The following is a 21716-nucleotide window of genomic DNA, read 5'->3' as shown; positions in this document are numbered from 1 at the left end:
TAGTGTCGCTATAGTTGTGTAAAATAATAATTTGAAAACATTTAAATAACTGTACAAACATCATATAATGAATTACTTTATCAAATCGCACACATGTCAATTTCAATTCATTTGTTCTTTTTTCTATTGTACATGATTTCCCTCATTACGATTAAATATAATTTAAAATAGATTGGAGAATAATTAAATTAAAAATGCGAAATATCATTAAGAAAGTGTATGTTAAATCAGTGGATTGCATAATTAATAGTTGACAGTGCATTGACAGTACGTTGCGTCTCCGCGTTACCGCATGGTCTCTGCAATTTGGGACAAAGTTCTAATTTCGTAGTTCACGTTTACTTTACGAAGCATCATAATAGATTGCTATGTTAAATTTTAAGAATCTTAAAGATAGATTTTTTATTGAAAAAATTTTTAAACAAATTTCTGAACGTTATGATCTTTTTATCGAGTGTTTGTCCTTCTGTTTTTTTACTTTGTTATGGTAAATGTGCCAAAAATAGTCTTCGTGATGCAATATCGTAGATGATTCTTCGCAAGCCGATGGTGACGCAAGCCAGTTTGCCAAAATATTATCGAAACGAGATTCGCGTTACCAGTCGAGTTTTAAGTTACGATGTGACCGTGGAACGAAGCCAATGAATATGAACCGCGAATTTTATTGTTCATGAATATGATAACAGTTTTTGACAATGTGATCATTCAGCGCTAAAAATCGCCAAAATTTGTAAAGCAATCTTAATATAAAGTGCTGGTTTAAAAGAAGATCGCTGCATGAAACCTTTTATGAAAGAATTTCGCGGATGTTTATCTATCACATGTAATCCATACGATTATGCTAAATATAAAATTGATAAAAAAAAAACGAATGAGAAATAATCTGTATTTAAGCTAAATTAAGCAAAAACGTTATGAAATTTCAGTTATCTTATTGCAACTCACATGCACCGTCTCTAGATTACAGAAGCTATCTCGACAAGAGTCGGCCACAGACTGACGCACTATTTGTTAAACACGCAGGCGTTCTACCAAGCGTACTACATCACACTCACTAGTTATTATATTTTACTTATTCTTTTTCCCTCGAATTGTAATTTATAAAAATAGACAGGAGAAGTTTTTAATATTTCTTATCGTATTTATACTTTATCATTTTATGTTTAAAACATTTTTATAGATTTACTTTTATTTATTATTTTTATTTTTTAATGATTATGCCTTATTTTTTTGCGTAATTGTGTAATGTACAAATCTTTAAGATCTTCAAATTAATAGTAGAAATTGACTAATGATGTAATTATATGTTGATGCAAAGCGATTCTTTATTATACTTACGATTGACAATAAAGGGGTTCCTTCAATCTCGTCTTAAGGAGACGACCCAACCTTACCATCCGACCAACTTCTAATAAAAGTTTCTCTCGATTATCAAGGATATCTCTTATACTTTTTTTGACGCGTGCTTTTACCGTTACATCTTCATCTTTTGCAGAATAATACAGAGCCGTCACTGTTTCCGTCAAATTTTGTAATCCGGTACAATGCTTTAAATAAATTTAAATAAATTTAAAATAAAATATAGAAGATATATATATATATATATATATATATATATATATATAGTAGATAATGATTCTTGACAAAATAATGACAAAATAATGATTCTTTTATCCTAGAATGCTAAAATAAGTTAAGCAACTTTTGAATTTACATATTGAGTTGATATTAATTTATGTTCATACATCTTCGACGTTCCTGTGAAAAACAGCACATACTCGTAGTCTGGTTAATTGTTCCTGACTAACAGAACGGAACTGTCGCCAAGCCTGTCGTAATTTCGAAAAGAGATTAGCATTACCCTCTAGAGATATTCTGCAAGATAATCTCAGTACACGTGCCCCATTCACCAATTGGCCACCATACTCGTAAGTCCCCTGTAAATATTTATCTCACTATGTGTGTGTTTATGTATACTTGACAATTCTACAGAAAATAAAACAGAACAATTCTATTATTGCTCTCATTTGATAAAAATACAATAATTTACAGTGATCATGCTTTACTTTTGCTGTTTCCTGGAAAGATTGATGCTCCTCTTTTTGCGATTGTATTTCCTTTACGTTACATCCAACTTCCATGTGATTTTGAAGTAAAACATTGAATAAATCATTTAACCATTTAACAGCCTGAAAGGTGCAATCGATTTTTACGCACAGATTCATTCTACATGTTCTTTCGCACGTTAAAACATTTCCACAATTATATTATTATCTGTTATATCATATTGTTAGTCCATACTTACTTGTTCGGCATCGTTCTCATACGTATATATCAAAATTATCTGTTTCAGTGACAGCTTCTGTAATTCCACGCTGTCATTAAATATATTCTTTCTGGCATTTGTTGCATCCAGTATATCTTTTACATTGACAATATCTTCGTCGTAATTAACATGAACTTCTCGACCAAGTGCATCCTTCACGGGCATAGAGAGAATGTCTGACAATTTTTCACCTTCTTTTACAAGCTCGCGTTCTAAACTATCTAAAAAATTTATTCAAACATGAAACTGAACAAATATTAATATCTAGCGAGTCATTTTTACCTAAAATTGTTTGACTTTTTTCCAAAGTTAAGAGCTTAATGCTCGCTTGAGAAAAGTTGTAATTTCTATTGCCCATGACCAACTGCTCGAATACTTCACTCGTCCTATCGAAGTACTGTAAGCAATAATAAACAGCGGAAAACTATGACTATCCTTAACTGCTTAACTAACTCGCAGACGATTGACAAAAAAAATTAGCTAATTTTTACCTCAGAAACAAGTCTAAAGAATCTTTGCGAAGTGATTAATACATTTCTACGTCTTTCAAGCCGCGAAGCGAAACTACGACAAACAAAATCCATGAAATCTCTTTGAGATTTTAAATCTTCTGGTAGTCTATTTTTAGGTAGACCATCGATTTTATGAAGCAGCTCTGCGTATCGCCCATAGGTCTCCTGATATAAACACGCATTAGATTCCATATGTAATATTCTTTTAAAACAAAATAAAAATTTTTATAAAGCTTTACTACATCGTGTTTACCCGACATTGAAGCTCAATTTTTTCGTGCTGCCTTCGGAATTCCTCGGACGAAAAAACATCGAAGCCAACCTGACAGCAGGAGTTTAGCATTGTGTCAGCTGGACCTAAGATCCAGTCAGTAACGCTCGACACACCTTGCTCAAGATCTTCGATTACTCTGGCAGTATCCAAATTACGTTCCATCTCTGTCCACGAATTTTCAATGTCCATCTGCAAACAACGATAAACATATACAACAATGTATTAACTAAATATAAAATAAATTTAATTACGCCAGTCGCGTAAATGTAATTAAATACCTGCTTTAGTTCGATAGAGTCGAGTAACTTATGAATTCCTTTAATGGTATCCAAAATATCCTTAGAGGATTCCCTACTCATAGAACTCACTAGATTCCTACCTAAATGGAAACTTATTTTAACTTATCATTACTTTTATACATATAAGAGATATCATTGCTTAAAGTAAATTATTAAATTTTTATTAACATATCAGAGTTACAAGCTACACACAACTTTTTCTATTTCTTAATATAATATAATATAAATTTAATTAATCATGAGAAATTTAATAAATAAAAATATACAGACCTGATTGAAGTATATAACGTGCCGTTGATAACAATTCTGTGCTCATCTCCCAATGAGATTCTATATCATCGGATTGCATCATTCGAATACCATCAAGAGTATTTAATCTTTGATGTAAATTTGTCATCTTTGATACAAGATCTAACGCATCTCTCGAATAATCTTCCATTTTCTACAAAATAATAAATATCAAGCTGTTAAGAAATTAATTCATATTATTTACATTTAATAAGGTTTAATCTGTACATATGATGAAAAGTATATCTAATTTACCATACGTTTCTTAATCCATTCGATGTGATTGTATGCCTTGTTACCTGCTAATTCGTACGGTAATTGCGAAAAATCGATGTAAACATGCAGCCTTGTTAGAGTAACGTATATTGCCTAAAACAAAAATTTACAGAAATAAAAAATCCAAGTTATTATACGCACTTAGGTATATAATAATCTGTACTGAAGCATAAATTTGTAATTATATATTTTTATTAAATTAATTTTCTCACTTCGCCTTCTTTGTGCGACTTGGTACAACTATCGACACGTTTATCCCAAAAACCATCAGGCCGTATCACGATCACAGAAATGATTTTAGATCCTATAAGATTCGTAGAAAGTCTAATACAAGATCTAGTTATGCGCCATGCACTGTGTCGCGCGTCTACAATTAGGACCAATCCGTTTTCCTTTGTTTCCTCACTGTATAATTAATCACCAATAGATATTTCGTCACTATATTATATGTATAAATTTAATGATATATATTTTCTTAAATATAAGTATATAGTTAATGAGATATATCATGAGATGTTCCATACCTGAAAATTGATATAAAATATAAAATGAGAGACTCTAATTTTGACTTTATTGTTGAATCAAATTCCGGTGGTACATTAATTATTATTAAAGGTCGTCCGTAGTGATCACGACCGCCTGGGACATATACGAGCTTTGATTCTAAATCCTTCAGAATATCTGCTGCTTTCAAGTTTTTTAAAGGCATCTTTATAGCTGCTTGTATTAAAGAAAATTGTCTTAGACAGTTTCAAATAACAAAATAAAATCATTTAACGCATATTTTTTATTCTTAATGTTTTATTCATCGACGTTTTACAATTATAAGTCTATATATATATACCTATATATATAAAACGTACGGTACTCACCAGTTTAATTAACAAACGCTGAATCGTATCGGAAATTTCGAAAACACAAAAGTATTATAAAGAAATATTATACAGGCGTAGCACACAGTATAATATATACTTGGAATGCATCGCGGAAATGTGTATCAGCGAGCAGCTGTTTCAACTTCAGACGTTATACCTGTATAGCCACGTGAGCGATAAGCAAATTGTCGTACCTCGTTGATTCGAGTCTGTCGCACGTGTTCCGCGTTAGTGACAGAAGAAAAATTTTCACATATATGTAGACGAATACACGTGTATTTATATAAAATGTGCACGAGTACAATGCACGATAAATGCAGCACGAAGCTGCAGCTGCGACGGAGGCTGCAGGAAAACCGAAAGCCATCTCTGGTCCATTCAGATACAACGGTACTTTGGCACCGATTAACCGTGTGTTCCCCTTCCTTTATGCATATGGCTCTTCTCTTCCTTTCATCTCCTTGTCTCTCTGAAACTCCATTTTTTCTACTTTTTAGCTTTCATGAGCAGAAATATGCAGAAATATTTTAGATAAGAAATAACGGAGATTGCAAATATAACACAAAAGTATGTCATAGACGTTACGCGATTTTTGTGGATGAGCGCACGTAGGATTGATATAGATATCTTAAATCACTTTATAATCGCATGCAAATTTAAAATGTTAAAACCTGCATTTTCGTGTCTTTAACGTTCGCCATTTTATATAAAACATTTTCTGAAATTCAATTTTGATTTTCTTGATTATCATGAGGAATGTTCAAGATTTAATTTGAGCTTTGGTTCATCTCAATACGATGATTTTTCATAAAGTTATACCTTACCGCTATTGGAAGATATAAAAAATTTGTGTGGATATTCAGTAGCCCAAATTTTTTGCAGGTGAATGTAGAGTATAATTATTTATATTTATATACATGCATGTGCAGTATATAATAACTACAATTTAGCTATAAAAATTGTCGAATAAATTATTTTCAATAACACGAATGCAAATTTTAACGATTTGCCAATATTTAATGTAATAATACATTAAACAAAATACAACAATGAAGAAAACGTTTAATAATAATCAGACAATATATTTTTTTTAGTTATTGCAAAGATATATATCGATAGAATTAGTATACTCAGAGTAGAAACACCAGTGAGACAAAGATAGAGTCGAGTAAAGCTGAAGAGATTTGGCGTCGCTACAATCGTCGACCACGGGAAAGTTTGCCAGTGCTCCATCGAACCTCGCGCTATATCAAGCATTTTGCTGTCTTTCTCTCACTCTCTTTAGTCATCTCTTTCCTTTTCTCCTTCTGTTTCTCTTTTCTCTCTCTCTCTCTCTCTCTCTCTCTCTCTCTCTCTCTCTCTTCTTACTCTTCTTTCACCCAAGTTGAACATCATCAAAGATTGTCAGCATCATTTTGCTCTTTGATCATACTCTTCAAAAAGTACTATAAATGTGATGTGACTTCTGACATTTTGGTATGTGGAAACGATCAGAAAACTGACCAGAAACGGAGTAATCGTCGAGCCAGGCTCGACAAGGAGGAGGAAGAGGAAACACGATAATGGGCAACGCCACAACGAAAGATTATTCAAGGAGCATCTCCGTTGGCACCAGCTCGAAGAAAACGCGTTGGGATGGTCCAGGTAAATTAATCTATTGTTATTTTATCTCTCTAATGTTATAATTTATATAATTTTAAAAATGATAAACGTTTTGATTACCGAGAGATATCATTTTTGCTCATTGTCTTAAATATAAATTATCGAATCTTTTTTATATTGCATTAATTAATTACGTATAATTGTAATTAAGATTTAATGGCAAATATATTAATGGTAAATTATTTTTTAATATATTGTACAATTTGTAGTTTTAATGATATAACTACATTATTACAACTGTACTGTATTTGTGGTTGAGATTTAATTATTTATTATATATAAATGCGCAATTGATATCTATTTTTCTTTATTACTAACAATAAGAAGATAAATTCATATGATTCATCTTCTTAGTAATGCAGATTTAAAATTTGAAAGATTATTGTTAAATATCATTAAACCATATCTAGGTATAGTTTCGACAGCGAAATAGCATCTAAAATTAGACAGCTACTAACTTTAGTATAGAAAATTTATTTATTTAGATTGCTTTTTAATGTACTTTCGTTTGTGAAATTAATAGTTATCATATAATACGTACTATATAGTATATGACAACTATTTTTAAATTAATGCACAATCAATGAATATTATACGAAATCGGAGTATCTTAAATACCCAATTTGCGGATGGTGCGCCGGTTCAGTACTCTACTGTACTGCCAAACGCGACGCGTTTTATTTTGGGAGCGATACTTACGTACCGATGTTGAAAATCTCATCTATTCTATATACATACTTACTATGAGTATATAGTTCTAACAAGAATACATTCTTAACGTTTACTTTATTAATATTATGCCGCTCTTTTTGTTTCCAAATAAAAGAGAACGTTAACAAATGCATAATTATTACAAAATGGAATAATTATAAGTTATTATGAAAACGTAAAAGAAAGACTAAAGAAAATTTGGTTCAGGTCTTCCGGCCCCACCAGGCAGACCTATCTTAATATCGGGAACGAATGAAACACAGCCGGATGTTGTGGCAATACGATGGGAGAGATCACCAAGTAACGGTGGATCGGCGATTATCGGATACTTGGTCGAGCATCGACGATTGGGTTCTCCTCATTGGGTACGAAGCACTTCCGGTCTTTGTGCCTTTCCAGAGCTGACTCTAAGCGGTCTTGAGCCAGGATGGCGTTACCAATTTCGAGTCAGAGCGCAAAATGCACTCGGACTTTCGCAGCCAAGCGATGTCTCCGAACCACTTACGGTTACCTTACAAAAGGCGTCGTCTGGCGCCTGCGCTCCTCATTTCGATTTAGAGCTTAAAGATACAGTTGCACTCGAGAATGAACAGGTACGTAAAATGTGCAATATATTGCACATCATATCGTATAAAATTTAAACGCGTTTGTAATTTTTTTCAATATAGGCTGAATTCGTTATACAATTCTCTGGTACACCATTGCCAAAAATCTCGTGGTTTAAAGACGGCTTCGAGATCTTTAGTAGTAGACGCACCAGAATTGTTACGGACAATGGAAAGAGTATTCTCTTGATACATCAAACCGCGCTTAACGACGAGGGTGAAATTAAATGTACTGCCACCAACCGAGCAGGTCATGTCGCTACCAGAGCCAAATTAATTCTCGAAGGTAAATTAATTAAAAAATATATAAAAAATACACAAACATGACTTTTTACAGCATTGATAAACCATTGAATTATATCTGTTTAGCACCTCCGCGGATACGATTGCCACGTCAATATGAGGATGGTTTGCTTTTCGAGCAAGACGAGACTATTAGACTGAAAGTATCCTTAGCAGGTAGGCCAATGCCTGTTGTCACCTGGTATCACGATGGAGAGCTAATATCTAAAGATGTTAGACACATATTTGAGGCGATGGATGGTGAATCGATTCTGAAAATACCAGATGCAAAACGGAGTGATCGAGGAGAATACATTGTCAAAGTTACAAACAAATTGGGCGAAGATACGGCGTCTTTTCTGGTCACCGTGACAGGTGAGATAACGTTACATTACACGTTAATTTAGACACTAGCCTTTTAAACTTTATGTGTGTCATAAGTTTGACAATTTATTACTTTTTCGAATTCAATCAACAGATCGACCCGCTGCTCCTGGCAAAATAGCTGTTGCAATGACATTAGGTAGATCGGTGACGTTGTCGTGGAAGGAACCAGAAGATGATGGCGGATGTAAAATCGGAACTTATATTGTCGAATACTATAGAGTATGTAACGTCGCGAAACTTTATTTTTATCGGTATGAATTTTCAAAAAAACTTGACAACGGTTGTTTTAGATCGGCTGGGAGGTATGGCTTAAAGCAACTACGAGCAGGCGCACTACTGCAACGTTAACAGAATTGATCGAAGGTTCCGAATACAAATTTCGCGTGAAGGCTGAGAATCCTTACGGAGTCAGCGATCCAAGTGAGGAAAGCGATGTTATCTTTGTTCCAGACATTAAACGCAGGTAATTTATTATTATTATTATTATTATTATTATTATTATTAACAAATATTTAACTTTAGCATATACATTCGTTCGCGCAACAATAAATTTATAATTTTATGTCGCAGAATCGTAACTCCGTCTTTGAATGAAAAGTCACAAAGTCATCGAGAGATCAGCAGATCTCGTGGTGATAAACGAGAGGTGAGTTTCACTATGCCAGCACAAAGAACTAGAAGTTTAACAAGGGAAGAAGCTAAAACACAAGACAATGAAAGTAATGATCGCTTTGGATATGACGAACGATCAGCTTCAGTACAACGGCTCGCAACTTCTACATTGGACAAACCGTCCAGAGCTGACAGTAGAGTGACATTTGCACTGGATACTTTGAAAAATGAACAAATGCCTCCAATTGCCCCAGCCAGATCAAAAGAGCACAATTCCACGAAGCAACAAGTTTCTCTTGGAAATCATACAAATCGATCAAATATTGCGGCAAATGCGACAATAGACAAAGTAAGAAAAAAATCAAGTATACAAGCTATTATAATTAAATTCTAGATTAGAAGAAAGAAAATACTATAATAATATATATAATATATTATTTTCTGTAGCAAGATATTATTATAAAGGATGAAAGAACAATGACATCGAAACCAACATCAACTATGTCAGTCTCTTCTTCAGTTATCAAAGAAGATACCACATTACATTTTATAACAAAAGAAAAGAGCATCTCTCCACTCTGTTTGCCAAGAATCCAAAAGCAGCAAAAAGAGGAAAGTTATATTACAACAAGTCATCATTTAACACCATCGTTGAATTCAATTCCAGAAAAACAGACCGCCATCGTCGAATCCATGCTATTTCCGCCAGATAGATTTCCGCAATCGCAAAGAATACTGCAAGAGGATGACGAGAACGCATTGCATGGTAGCTCGGAGTTCATGCTCGTTTTATATCCAGAAGATGAAACACGAGAGGAATATGTAATCGACATGAAGAACTCTACAGAAATTCAAATTAGAAACAACATAAGTAAGTACGAATAAAAACTTTTGATTTAAATATTTTTAAGCAGTAAGAATTAATTGTGCGTGCAGTATGTGTATGTATAACTATAAAATTTATAATTATTGTTTCAGGTGGCAGATCGAATATGATCGTGTTGACAGAAGACGAGAACGATCTCGTACCACCGCCGATGTCGTTATCTCTTCCAGAATTATTTAGCACGCAGCATCAAGTGATGGAAATAATGCGAGAAGCGGTTAGCTCTACCGAGCTTCTTCACGAACGAGCTATGGAACGTTTCTATCGCGCAGTTGCTGCTGAAGAGGCATCCGAAATTGCCAAACAAAAGATGCAATTTGAGAGACAAACTAAACTGACGCCATTAGATGCCGAATCTGTTCAAAGGCCCTCGCTTCGTAGACGTCTATCCAATTCCGGTACCACTACGCAAAATTTAATCGCTTCCTGGCAGGCCAAGAAAAATCGTCGAAGATCAAGCGAAGGACAAACTGATACAACATCGAAAACATTAAATCTTCTCTCGCCATCAGCTTTGTTATCAGATGTTGAAGCTAGATCAGATCCAAATCTTCCCTCTGAAATGATAATAGTAGATCCCTGGGAAAGCAGCAACAAAGTCGAATCTGTGGAACGTCTGCGTAGATGGCACGAAGCGAATGTACCTTTATTAGAAGAAATGCAACGAGAGAAATCGATACAAATGAATAATGAAAAGGAAGCAATAATTCCATCATCCATCACTGTGAATAAAGTAGAATCTCAACCGTTGACTCAAGTGAAAGCAAAGGAAAGAGAAAAAGAGGAGAATAATAGCATTGAGACTTCCGAAGAATCGTCAGAAGAGATCAGTAGTGCAGACAGCGAGGATTTGAAATTATTAAAATCAAGGATCTTAGCAAGACAAATTATCGATGAAGAAGATACTTATCATCCTAGGGGAAGACCAATCCCACACGTCGAAACAGAATTGCCACAGATTCCGTACGACAAATTATCAACGTTTGAGATTTCGTCTCTTCCATCCAGCAGAACGGTTACTTCAGTCTCACCCAATAATGTGATGCCTAAGTCAATTCTAAAAAAACCCAAAGAAGAAATGATTCTTCAAGACAATTTTGGCAGATCGATTCCTCCGGAGAAACCAATCAGAAAGACATTGCAATCGTATCAACCAGAAAATATAGAAAAGATAAATATAGATACCAACGACAGAATTTCGAATCTGTCTAGTGTGTCCGAGGCTCTAAAGGCACCTACGATGTCGGAATCAGATACAGATAGTATTATATCTGCGGCAGAAGCAGCCAAAAATCGAAGAATGCAATCAAAATGGCGATCCATATCACCTGAAGAAGAGGCAGCCGAAATAGAAGCTAGAATGGCTGTTGTAAATCAATACACTGAGATAGTTCGGGAACACGCGAGTCATTCACGACACAGTAGCGCAGCTAGCTCTCGAAGATCCTCCATTTCCGAAGATCAAGATCAAAAGTATCGAGTGCAAGAAAAACTTGCATCAAAATTAACAGACAAACAAGAGCAGGATGAGAAATTGAAATTAAAAATTAAAAGTAAGAACGAAGTCAATAGACAAAAGAAAAATAATCAAACGCCAAAAAAGGAGAAAGGAGAAAGTACTGATTTTAGAGGTACTACTCCAGCAAGAGATACGATGACTGCGAAGCGCAGAAGTAGGCCAAACTCCAGGGATCAATCTCCAGCTGCGAGGAGAAATGAAAGAATAGGAGGTACTTGTTCGAGATCATCTTCAAAGACCAGGAATCGCACACCTTCTCAGGAAAGAAATAGTCAATCTTTAGTAAAAAATGATTTAATAAATGAGCAAGGCCCTCGTAGATCTAAAGCATCTTCTAGACCTTCCTCACGCTCCTCATCGAGATCAAGCTCTAGGGAAAGATTTGGGACAACAGTACCAGTAGAATCAAAGGTTGAAAAATTGCAGAAAGCACTCGAGAGTAGTAAGTATCGAGCAATAAGAAAAGAAATCGAAGTAACCGGAGAAAGCGTTTTTGATCGAACAAACGGAAAGTTAGCTCTAGAAGCTAAAAAAACAGTCAGATCAACGGTGAGCTATATAACCGATCTGACATTGCTGATAGCTGCGATGTATATTTATTTCTTTAAGAAAGAAACCTTGGCGGTCCCGTTTATCGTGCTTCTTCTATATCGAAGGGTACAGGAAGAAATACACAAATGGATGCCACGTCGTTGGAGGCGATCTATCAAGAAACACTAATTGATCGATATAACTGGATATCACACACGCACACAGATATATATATATATGTATATATATGTATATATTATACACATTTCATTTGTCAGTTAAAATTCTCTAAATAATTGTTAAAGAATATAATTTATTATATACTAAAATGAAATTAATAGTATTATATATATATATATATATTAAATTGCAATTTATTATTTATAGTATTCTCATATATAATTTAATTGAAACTTGTTACTGTTATCTGTTTTACTGTTTTATTTATAATAAATGTTAATTCTTTACTCCCAATAAATTATATGTTTCCATTAAATTAAAAGATGCATTATTATTAGGTGTATGCAAAAGTTTTAGTCTTTTTTCGCACGTTTTCGCTTTAAACCATATTATATGTAATAATATTTAGTCAAAATATTTGTCCTTATTTTCTGTGATTTTCTGCCGTTTCTCAAATAAATTTCGGATTCTTTTAGGAAAAAAATATGTTTGTATCTTGTTGTTAGTTACATCTTGAATGCGCAATTATCGGAAAAAATGATTCGAAGGCGCAAAGTCTAATGAATGCAGTGCAGCGTGCAGAAAAACTCTTCAGTCTAAATTAAAAATATGGTTTGCTGGATATGAAAAGTAACATGCAGTCTTATCATGTAGCAAAATTAAAACTTTCCGATTTATTTGTTCAGTAAATGGTCTTTTCTGATTTTTTTAAGTTCTTTAAAAACGGAAATTTATTTAATTATATCAAAATACCATTTAAATAATTATATGAGAACGTTGAAAAAAAAGACTAAAACTTTTGCATACATTTTGCATACACCTAATACATACTTCACGTTACATTAATATGTTGTGTGTATGTGTGTGTATTTGTGTGTATAATTACTGATGTTATTACATGTTATATTCTACTAATTTCTAATTGTCTACGTTTTATACTTATCTAAATACACCCAATAGTGATTTCCGCATATGTATCTTTCATACAAAATCTCCGCAATATGAGTAATGTTTTTTTACACATTCTGTTAGATTTAATTAATTCAATTAATTATTTGATCACAGTTTTTAAGTATTTACATATCAGACATAAAAGCAAAAATAAAAAAATTCATGAAAATAAGTGTTATCAATGTTACTGGCAGTTACATCAGCGAAAGCTAGATAATGTGGAAAGAGCGTACGGAGATGTGCTCATACGGCGCATGTGCTTCTTTCGTTAAAACGACGAAGCTGAGAGCGCGGCGTCGAGACGATTTTAGAACGGAGCAGGGCCTCCTACCGTCAGACGTCGTAGCATAGGGTGTGCTGTATTAATATAGGGTCAAGACAGGAACAAGTTGGTGACGGTGGTGGCGGAAGACGGTGCAGGTCTTCTCGAGCAATACACACGTACATCTCGGACCTCCGCAAGTAATGTACGGAAAGATCGTTCAACGTAACATCTAACGAGATGACCTTAACAGGTAAGATGCACGATTGAATTGCCATAACGTGTTTGCCGGTATAGCCGGTATAGCCGGCAATGATGAATCAAGACTGCAATGTGTTGATTAATGTAGCCGGTTTATCAACAACATGACGAATTATTACCTTGTATTAGTGTCTTACGTACATGTCTGCAATAAAAAAAATAATGTGTTAATTGTGTAGCTATACGATATATAAATATGTATATTCAATGGGGGAAGGGAGAAGATGCGCGTGAATCGTAAGGTGCTAGCCATGTATAGAGAATACATAAAATACAAATAGCAAATGATGACTTACAATTAGTTTAAGAATTCTTTAAAAAGAAGTTAATGTAAAACAATAATAAAAAATTGCAGAACTAGTGCGCACAATATTTCTTATTAAAAATAACGAAATTTATATATTATATTTTATATATATATATATATATATATATATATATATTCTTGTACACTTGTACATAAGAATTTTTTAATTATCGAATGACATTGCTTCAATTTTACCTTTAATAGCTGCCAATTTTACAGATTCTACCTTATGTATACAAAGTATACATATCACGGCTGATGTAAAATGCTTTTACAATTAATATAAAACACATACATATTAAATGAAATATGCGTGCAGCAGGTTTCATAAAACGTGCTTAATAAATTTATAATTTCTATCTCACAAAATTAAATCAATATAAAAATCAACGGTGTTGTTGATCAAAATTTTTATTAGCAAAACATAAAGCTTTTTATTTATATTAACGTTGCAGTCTGCGTGGTCAGTGTGCGTGAGTGCATTTAATCAAAATAAAGCATACTACGCTGTAAAATTTGCAAGAAGAAGCAACTTTTGAAGGAAAATATGATCTTTGAGATTTTGATAAACAAGCTTTACAGTTTATTTTCTTAAATGGTTTTTGCTTTATAACGTTATCACGTTTTTGTTGTATAATTGTCTATATTTTGCTATTATTTTGCGTACATATTACCACCATCGTATTCGTATAACCATTTTGCAAAGCACGTGAGTCTCGAAATAGCAGGTAGCTTTTCAACAGAACGTTCTCTCCCCGTCATCGCGTATCAATAAAGAATATTTTTCAATAAGATTTCTTTAATAATGAACATTTTTATATTCTAAAAATGAAAAATGCAAAAGAATGAGCACAAAAGCATTAATTTACATGCAATATATAAATATATTCAGATACGTTGAAAACTAAAGGATCACCAGAATGGATCGAAGAAGATCAGATCGTATCAGTTCAAGGACATGTAGACGAAGATATTATCATCGAACTGAAATTAGCTCTATCCGAAAATTACGATGACTTACAATTCGAACTGTAAGTATATAACAATATTATACGATACTTTGAAGAATAAAATGTTAACAGCTTTTTTTGTATGTGTAATATTTTTAACGAAAACGTTGTACTGCTGTATTGGAATATTTTAATATGGAAACAATGTTCCATTTTCACATTATCATTCATTCTCATACATTGGCCTTAATTTTACATAGAACCTTGGGACGTGCCAAGGATCAAATGCGAGTTATTTTGAGCTGTCGCGCACTTAATTTCAGAGAACCGAATTACACTTGCCGCATGTAGCTTCACTCAATATTCCTACATGGATCATCACTTTGCCAATGCTAGGAATGTAAGCAACATATCCATACTTTCAATCTTTGTTTAAACATCAATAACTATTGAAGAAAGTAACTAATATGATATTATATTAATTTTTTTTCATTTAAGAGGAAGTAACATTTCCCTATTTAAGCTATTTTGAAAATATATTTTCAAAACGCACTGCAGATATGACTTATCTAACGCTTTAAATTTACATCTTGAATAAAATCAACAATTAAATATTATAATAACGATTATTATTATCAGTTATATTTCAATGTTTTTTTTTTTGTTTGAAGAAAATCAAATCGTATCAAGGAAAAAAGAGAGAGATTTAGACTGCGAAATCATTACATTCGTTACTTCTTATTCTAATATATTTATTACGGATTCCGTGAAAACATTCGTGGAAGTAAAATATTATACTTCAGACACATATTCGAGATTGTCCACGGTGCATTTACGCAATAATTTCGTAATATGCGCATCCTGATGTTCATCGAATTCATAATGCGAAACCATGTATTTGCGATTATATTCTGCATATTCTTTGGTTCAGAATATTTTCATCGTAATAACGTTGTAGACACAATATCACAATACAAATAAATTTGAAAAATTTTAATTTGTCTGCGACGTTGCAGACAAATCGCATATCCCTACTCGTGCAAATATTACTATACCGTTATGTTAATTTCGACCGCGCTCAAAATTTTCACGAAAATATGACAGAGGCCCGATCCAGCTATTCCTCGGTTGACTCTTGCTAGCTTCTACATGAGATAGTCTGTTGCTTAAAGTTCCTCGAAACTATCTCAACGAACCCGTTGATGGAGGTGGAAAATTGGGAGGGAACAGTTTGACGTTGGCGTCTCGCTATCAGTCTGACGCTGAGAGAGCGTCGCGACGACCGACGAATCCCTGAGAAAGGGATTTTAAATTATTCGATTTGAGTGCATCGGTACACGTCTCTTACTCATCATCGTTAAAAAGGTGGTTGTGGATTCAATTAAATCCAAACTGTTGAGACTCTTGGAATTTGAAGCTTGATCAATTGTCATTTCCTTGTGTATTTCTTTCGAACAATTATAAATATAATTAAATAGGAATAATTGAGTTAAATCAATCATCCATCAAAAATATAAGAGGAATCGCTTCCCTGTCGCAGATTCTTTGGATAAAGTCTTTTCAGAGGCTTGAGACTTCATAGTTATAATAAATTTTTAAAATAAAAATAATGAAAAGGAAGAACGAATAAAAGTCAAAAAGATTACATTAATTATTGTAAGAAAAGACAAATTATCACACAATTTGAAGATATAAAATTAAATCATGCGTTGATGTTCTCGATAGATTTGAGACGTGTACCGATGACTCAATAAAACGAATTTGTAGAGCGCCACTACGCTGTCAGAATTCGATCGACCAATGTGTATCCCGCTAATTTTGTCGCTCACGCGGTGCTCGCAGTATCATGAACAAAGATTATACGCGACAGATCAGTACCTCGGAAACTGAAGTATATGGCAAATCATTGTTGATCATATTCTCAAAACATTTCTGGATATATGTGAAAAGTAAGGAGATAAAGTGGTATTGAAGAATCTCTAAAGATAGATCTCGAGGCGAAATGTTGTGTGTTTGTAAAAGAGTGAGCAATTTATGGCAATTACCTCATCGATGGTGCATTCTGACATAAGTCAAGAATTTCCTTCTTTTATTTTTTGAAATTTTTATCATGGGAAGTGATTGCTGTAAATGCACTAACGGTAAAAAGAATGTTATTACTGGGTCCTCCTCCGATGGATCAGAATACCGGTAAGAGAATAAAAAAGTTCTTGATTTAACATTAATTTCTACACACAACAATTACAGTCTCTCAAAGCTATATAATATTATATTTGATAGTATTTTTAAATGCTAATTTTATATATCAACTATGTTTATCGAATAATCTATATATACACATATATATTATATTACATTGTGAAACTAGAAAAATGTATATAAAATCACATGAAAATTTAGTGACCATTTATTAGAGTACCAAGATCCTGCTAATTTAAACACTGTATACGGTCTGGTTATATATGTATATATATATATATATATATATATATATATATATTTTTTCCAATTCCACAAACTGCGTTACTTTCAATTTCAACGCAGTTCTAATTGAACAAGTAATATAGTAATATCACAGTCTTAAATCGACAATCAATTTAATAATACTGATCTTTATATATATATGTAGAAATATCTCTTAAGATTCTTTCCTCACCCCAACGCGACGCGAGAATACTGTAAAGAAATTTTGTTGCGATATTAAATATTTAAATATTATATGTATAAGATCATATGCGTTTAATATCTAAAGTGAACAGAAGAAATTAAATTATATTGAAGAGCGATGTGCCGCGTCATATCACGTCAGTTCTCACATTAGAAGCATGCAATTGTATCAAGTTGCATGCTTCATATATTGATATGTGATATTTTTAGGCTTATTCGACGTTCTCACTTTAAACAATAACGATAATTTGTTTAAGAAAAGAAAATTAAAGCTAGATGCTCGTTAGACGTAAACGACTTTTTTCTTAGTTCTAAACGAGCACGTCACACTATGAAAAAGGTGACAAAAATAGGACAGTAGAGCAATGCCAAGACTCTATAGATCATTCTGTTGGCCAAAATATGCCAGGCCAATGTAATATATTTTTACGTAGATGTAAAAACACATGTGTGTGTATGGAGCAAAAACGCAGCAAAATAATAGACATTTTGGACAAATAAAAACTTTTTCTTTTTTATTTATTAAATCTATTCTAAAATTTAAACGATCACATTTACAGTAATAAATGAATATTATACGATTTATGTGCCAAATTTGCAGAATACGAGACGGATTACCAATTTCATCGGATCGTTATCAATTATCGATGCGAGGCAATATCGTTCAATTGGCCTTGAAGCAATCGCGCAAGAATGATACGGGTTACTATTCTCTCGTAGCCACGAGAGTCGGACAAGAAAATGATAAAGGAGCTTTAAAGAAAATCCATTTGAGCATCAGCGAATCAAATTATGAAGAAGGTGATCCTCCTGTCTTCTTGAGAAGATTGAGCGATCTTGCAGTAAAGGTCGGCACTCGAACCAGATTTCTCGTAGAAATTCGAAGTTCAACCACTTTGAAGGTACTATTTAGAACGTATAGCAATAACTTTAGTGCAAGAAATACTAACAGAGGACAATCTGTGTGTGTTTGCACATATATTAGAATATTAATTTAATTAAATAGTCCGTGTATTAACAAGAGAAGAATATTCTACTTGGCCCGACATACACACCCGATGTCCATATAACATGACGTAAGAGACGTCCTGGCTTAACATATTGCTACGCTCGCGCTCACTATTGCTATAGTAGTATTGCTATAGTATATAGAGCGCGAGCGTAGGAATATAAATGGATAATATATAGTATCAATTATTACGATCAACCCGGAAGGTAGACGACTGATGGTGTTAGCAGTGACTTATTGTCAGACATTTCTCTTCCTCCCAGTAGCAGACGGAACGGGAAAGGCAAACTAAGAACTGGGTACCGGGAGGTCCATGACCTGAACTCGCGACGAAAGACGATGAAGAGTAAAGGAAGCTGGACGCTTACGCGTTCTTGTGCGTCGTATTAATACTATTATTACGCATGCCCGCAAACTATGCCAGAAGATATATAGTCCGAAATTTCTTCGCATGCCTCTTCCGCTACGCGCATAAAATAGCCGAATATATTAGCAGCGTACTCTGCGTATTATAGCAAATCATTTAATATAATATATTACAATAAAATGATGTCAAAAAACTCATTGAACGACAATTTTTTTTATATTACAGTTAAATTAGATTCACTAATTACAGATAATTTGGTATAAAGATGACTTGCCTATTCACTGCGACGGACCTAGGTTCTCTCTCGTTCACGAAGGAAATTTTCATTGTGTTGATGTCGCCCCAGTCACAATTGAGGATCAAGGATGCTGGACCTGCATGGCGGAGAATCATTGCGGAAGATCCTCGTGTACATCTACTCTCACCGTCATTGGTAATCTGCTGCATTTTGTTTGCTCCATTTATTATTCGACGTTTTTATAATTTCGCTCGCTTTGAATTGATTGCAAGTTTTGATTGATCTTTAGTTCCCAAGGCTTACAAAAAGCCAGAATTTGTTGAAGAACTTCGCGCGCTGCTCACAGAAACAGGTACCGTGTCGTTGGAATGCAAAGTAATCGGTGTACCTACACCGGTATTAAGGTGGTTTAAAGACAACAAAGAAATCAAAGCTGGCGATGTTTTTGCTTTGACTGCTAATCCCGATGATCCAACATCTCTCGGTGTTTATACCTGCGAGGCGGTCAATTGTATGGGAACGGCCTATTCCTCCTCAAAAGTAAATACGCTATTACGATTGCGCAATAACAATTGTGTAACGATCCTATATTTTCCAACATCAATTTCATACGTAACGTAGACACGTTATTTTATTTGATCGTTATTTTATCCCAGGTTCACGTAGTTGGAAGAGGAAGTCGAGAAGATTCATTGAAACCGGCAGATGATTTTGCACCATCTGGACCACTTCCGATATTTAAACAGATACTTGAAGACGAATGTTGTCGAATCGGAGATACTATCGTACTGTCTTGTCGCGGTAAATTAATTCTTTCTGTTTTTATTTTATGCTTATTGTTACGTCCGACGTGTATAAAAAGTGTACGAAGTAATAATATACTTTATTCTATTATATAAATTATTAAATTCACAATTACGATGTGGTAGAACAAGCCACGCGCGCGACAGCCAGTAGCGCGCACGCGCATACCGGATCACGCAGCAGCATGCGTGATCGCTACCCATCGAACTACTGCGGATCCGGCATGCGTCTACGCGCTACTGGCTGTCGCGTGCGCGCCTCGAATGCGCGGCTAATTGTTCTACCACATCGAATTAATTGTGAATTTAATAATTCATATAACAGAATAAAATATATTATTATTTTGTACACTTTTTATACACGCCGGACGTAACACTTATTATAATGGAATATTAACAATAATAGTTCAAGTACCACCCTGGCCAAGAGCGATCACCTGGTACAACAAGGAAGGCCGCGTTGAGCCCAGCGAAAAATATCACGTAATAGAAGATGGTATTGGAGGATATTCAATCGAAGTAAAACAAGTAGAAGCTATGGACGAGGGTGAATGGAAATGCGTTGCTACCAGTGAAAATAATATGAAGCAATTTACGAGCTGCTATGTAGCAATGTCTAGTACGTATTATAATTAAAGACAAAACTAATTTATAAAAAAAACGTACAATTATCCTATCAACGTTTTTATCTTACTTTCTACAAGTTCCAAGGAACTATAGAAAACCGCGCTTCATGGAGAATCTGAAAGCAGTCTTGACGGAAGAAGGTCTTGTCTCGTTCGAATGCAAAGTCGTAGGTTTCCCAACGCCATTGCTGAGATGGTTTAAAGACGGTCAAGAACTTAAACCAGGGGACGTTTATCAATTAACCGGAACTAATTCATTAGGTACATATCCGCTAAATTTATTATATATTCATTTTCTCTCTCTCTCTCTCTCTCTCTCTCTCTCTCTCTCTTCTCTCTCTGGAAGATAGATTTATTTTTTTTTTTATTTAGGTTCTTATTGCTGTATCGCGAGAAATTGCATGGGCGAAGCCAAGAGTACAGCTGAATTAACCGTCGAAGATATACAAAATCAATTAAACGAAGAAGAACGTTTCCAGCTTTTGAGCACTAATCAACCACCAAAGTTCATAAAAGGCCTCAGAAGTTGTGAGGCAAGAATAAATGAAAATTTTCGCTTTACAGTACAAGGTATTCGTATTTCCTCTTCTTTTTTTTTTCAATAAACATGTTGAATGACTATTATCTACTCACGTAGTTTTACACTGATAAAGATACTTTTTTCTTTAGTAAGCGTGGCACCAGAACCAATTCTTTCTTGGTACAGAGATGATGCGTTAATGGATGAATCTGACAAATATCATGTAGCAAAAGAGAATCTTGGCACATGTCATTTTGAAGTGCGAAATCTCGAATTTATTGATCAAGTGAGTATTCATGAAAATATACACTGGTCCAAAAAATTAGAGAATCACTTTTCCTCAGTAAATTTGTGCCCATTTCTAAACTTTGCTTATTCAGCGAATAATTTACGTAAAAAATAGATCAAAAAAGGATTTTTACGTTTTTTTACAATATATTATGCTAAAATCGTAAAAAACACAGAGGTTACTTGAAATTGCAATATCTTGCTAAATAAATGGCGTAAGAAATAGTTTTTTTTTTTTTTTT

The 21716-nt window shown here is 33.9% G+C and overlaps 3 protein-coding genes across 4 annotated transcripts in view; 2 read left to right on the top strand and 1 right to left on the bottom strand.

Moving 5' to 3' along the window:
• Positions 1-5185, bottom strand: part of LOC105461199 — a 30673-nt gene extending 25488 nt beyond the window's left edge. Inside the window, exons 1-13 of one of the 2 annotated variants that reach the window (XM_011707681.1) lie at positions 4848-5185; positions 4500-4692; positions 4188-4380; positions 3955-4068; positions 3682-3853; positions 3391-3491; positions 3092-3301; positions 2818-3003; positions 2609-2723; positions 2306-2547; positions 2067-2189; positions 1746-1937; positions 1339-1547 (exon numbers count right to left, since the gene is read on the bottom strand). In XM_011707681.1, the coding sequence (XP_011705983.1) occupies positions 1339-1547; positions 1746-1937; positions 2067-2189; positions 2306-2547; positions 2609-2723; positions 2818-3003; positions 3092-3301; positions 3391-3491; positions 3682-3853; positions 3955-4068; positions 4188-4380; positions 4500-4684 (2042 nt within the window). In that variant the 5' untranslated portion in view covers positions 4685-4692; positions 4848-5185. Of the gene's footprint in view, positions 1-945; positions 999-1338; positions 1548-1745; positions 1938-2066; positions 2190-2305; positions 2548-2608; positions 2724-2817; positions 3004-3091; positions 3302-3390; positions 3492-3681; positions 3854-3954; positions 4069-4187; positions 4381-4499; positions 4693-4847 lie in introns of those variants that run through there. The other variant, XM_011707682.1, reaches the window with a different exon arrangement.
• Positions 5186-6175: 990 nt separating this feature from the next.
• LOC105461198 lies at positions 6176-12269 on the top strand. Its single transcript, XM_011707679.1, has 9 exons — positions 6176-6494; positions 7431-7816; positions 7892-8114; positions 8198-8485; positions 8589-8716; positions 8788-8960; positions 9068-9458; positions 9557-9980; positions 10088-12269. The coding sequence occupies exons 1-9, from the start codon at positions 6413-6415 to the stop codon at positions 12232-12234; spliced, it is 4242 nt and encodes a 1413-aa protein (XP_011705981.1). The 5' UTR covers positions 6176-6412; the 3' UTR covers positions 12235-12269.
• An 835-nt stretch (positions 12270-13104) lies between these two features.
• LOC105461200 (titin-like) overlaps positions 13105-21716 on the top strand; it is a 37735-nt gene continuing 29123 nt past the window's right edge. Inside the window, exons 1-10 of the mRNA XM_011707684.1 lie at positions 13105-13691; positions 14899-15037; positions 18225-18525; positions 19249-19432; positions 19527-19777; positions 19894-20038; positions 20447-20659; positions 20745-20927; positions 21039-21236; positions 21336-21472. Coding sequence (XP_011705986.1) covers positions 13679-13691; positions 14899-15037; positions 18225-18525; positions 19249-19432; positions 19527-19777; positions 19894-20038; positions 20447-20659; positions 20745-20927; positions 21039-21236; positions 21336-21472 — 1764 coding nt within the window. The 5' untranslated portion in view covers positions 13105-13678. The remainder of the gene's footprint in view (positions 13692-14898; positions 15038-18224; positions 18526-19248; positions 19433-19526; positions 19778-19893; positions 20039-20446; positions 20660-20744; positions 20928-21038; positions 21237-21335; positions 21473-21716) is intronic.

This window comes from Wasmannia auropunctata, unplaced genomic scaffold (genome assembly GCF_000956235.1).
Source record: "Wasmannia auropunctata unplaced genomic scaffold, wasmannia.A_1.0 LD307427.1, whole genome shotgun sequence".
Taxonomy (NCBI): Eukaryota; Metazoa; Arthropoda; class Insecta; order Hymenoptera; family Formicidae; genus Wasmannia; species Wasmannia auropunctata.
Note: the sequence above shows the minus strand (reverse complement) of the source record. Positions and strands in the feature narration are given on the sequence as shown.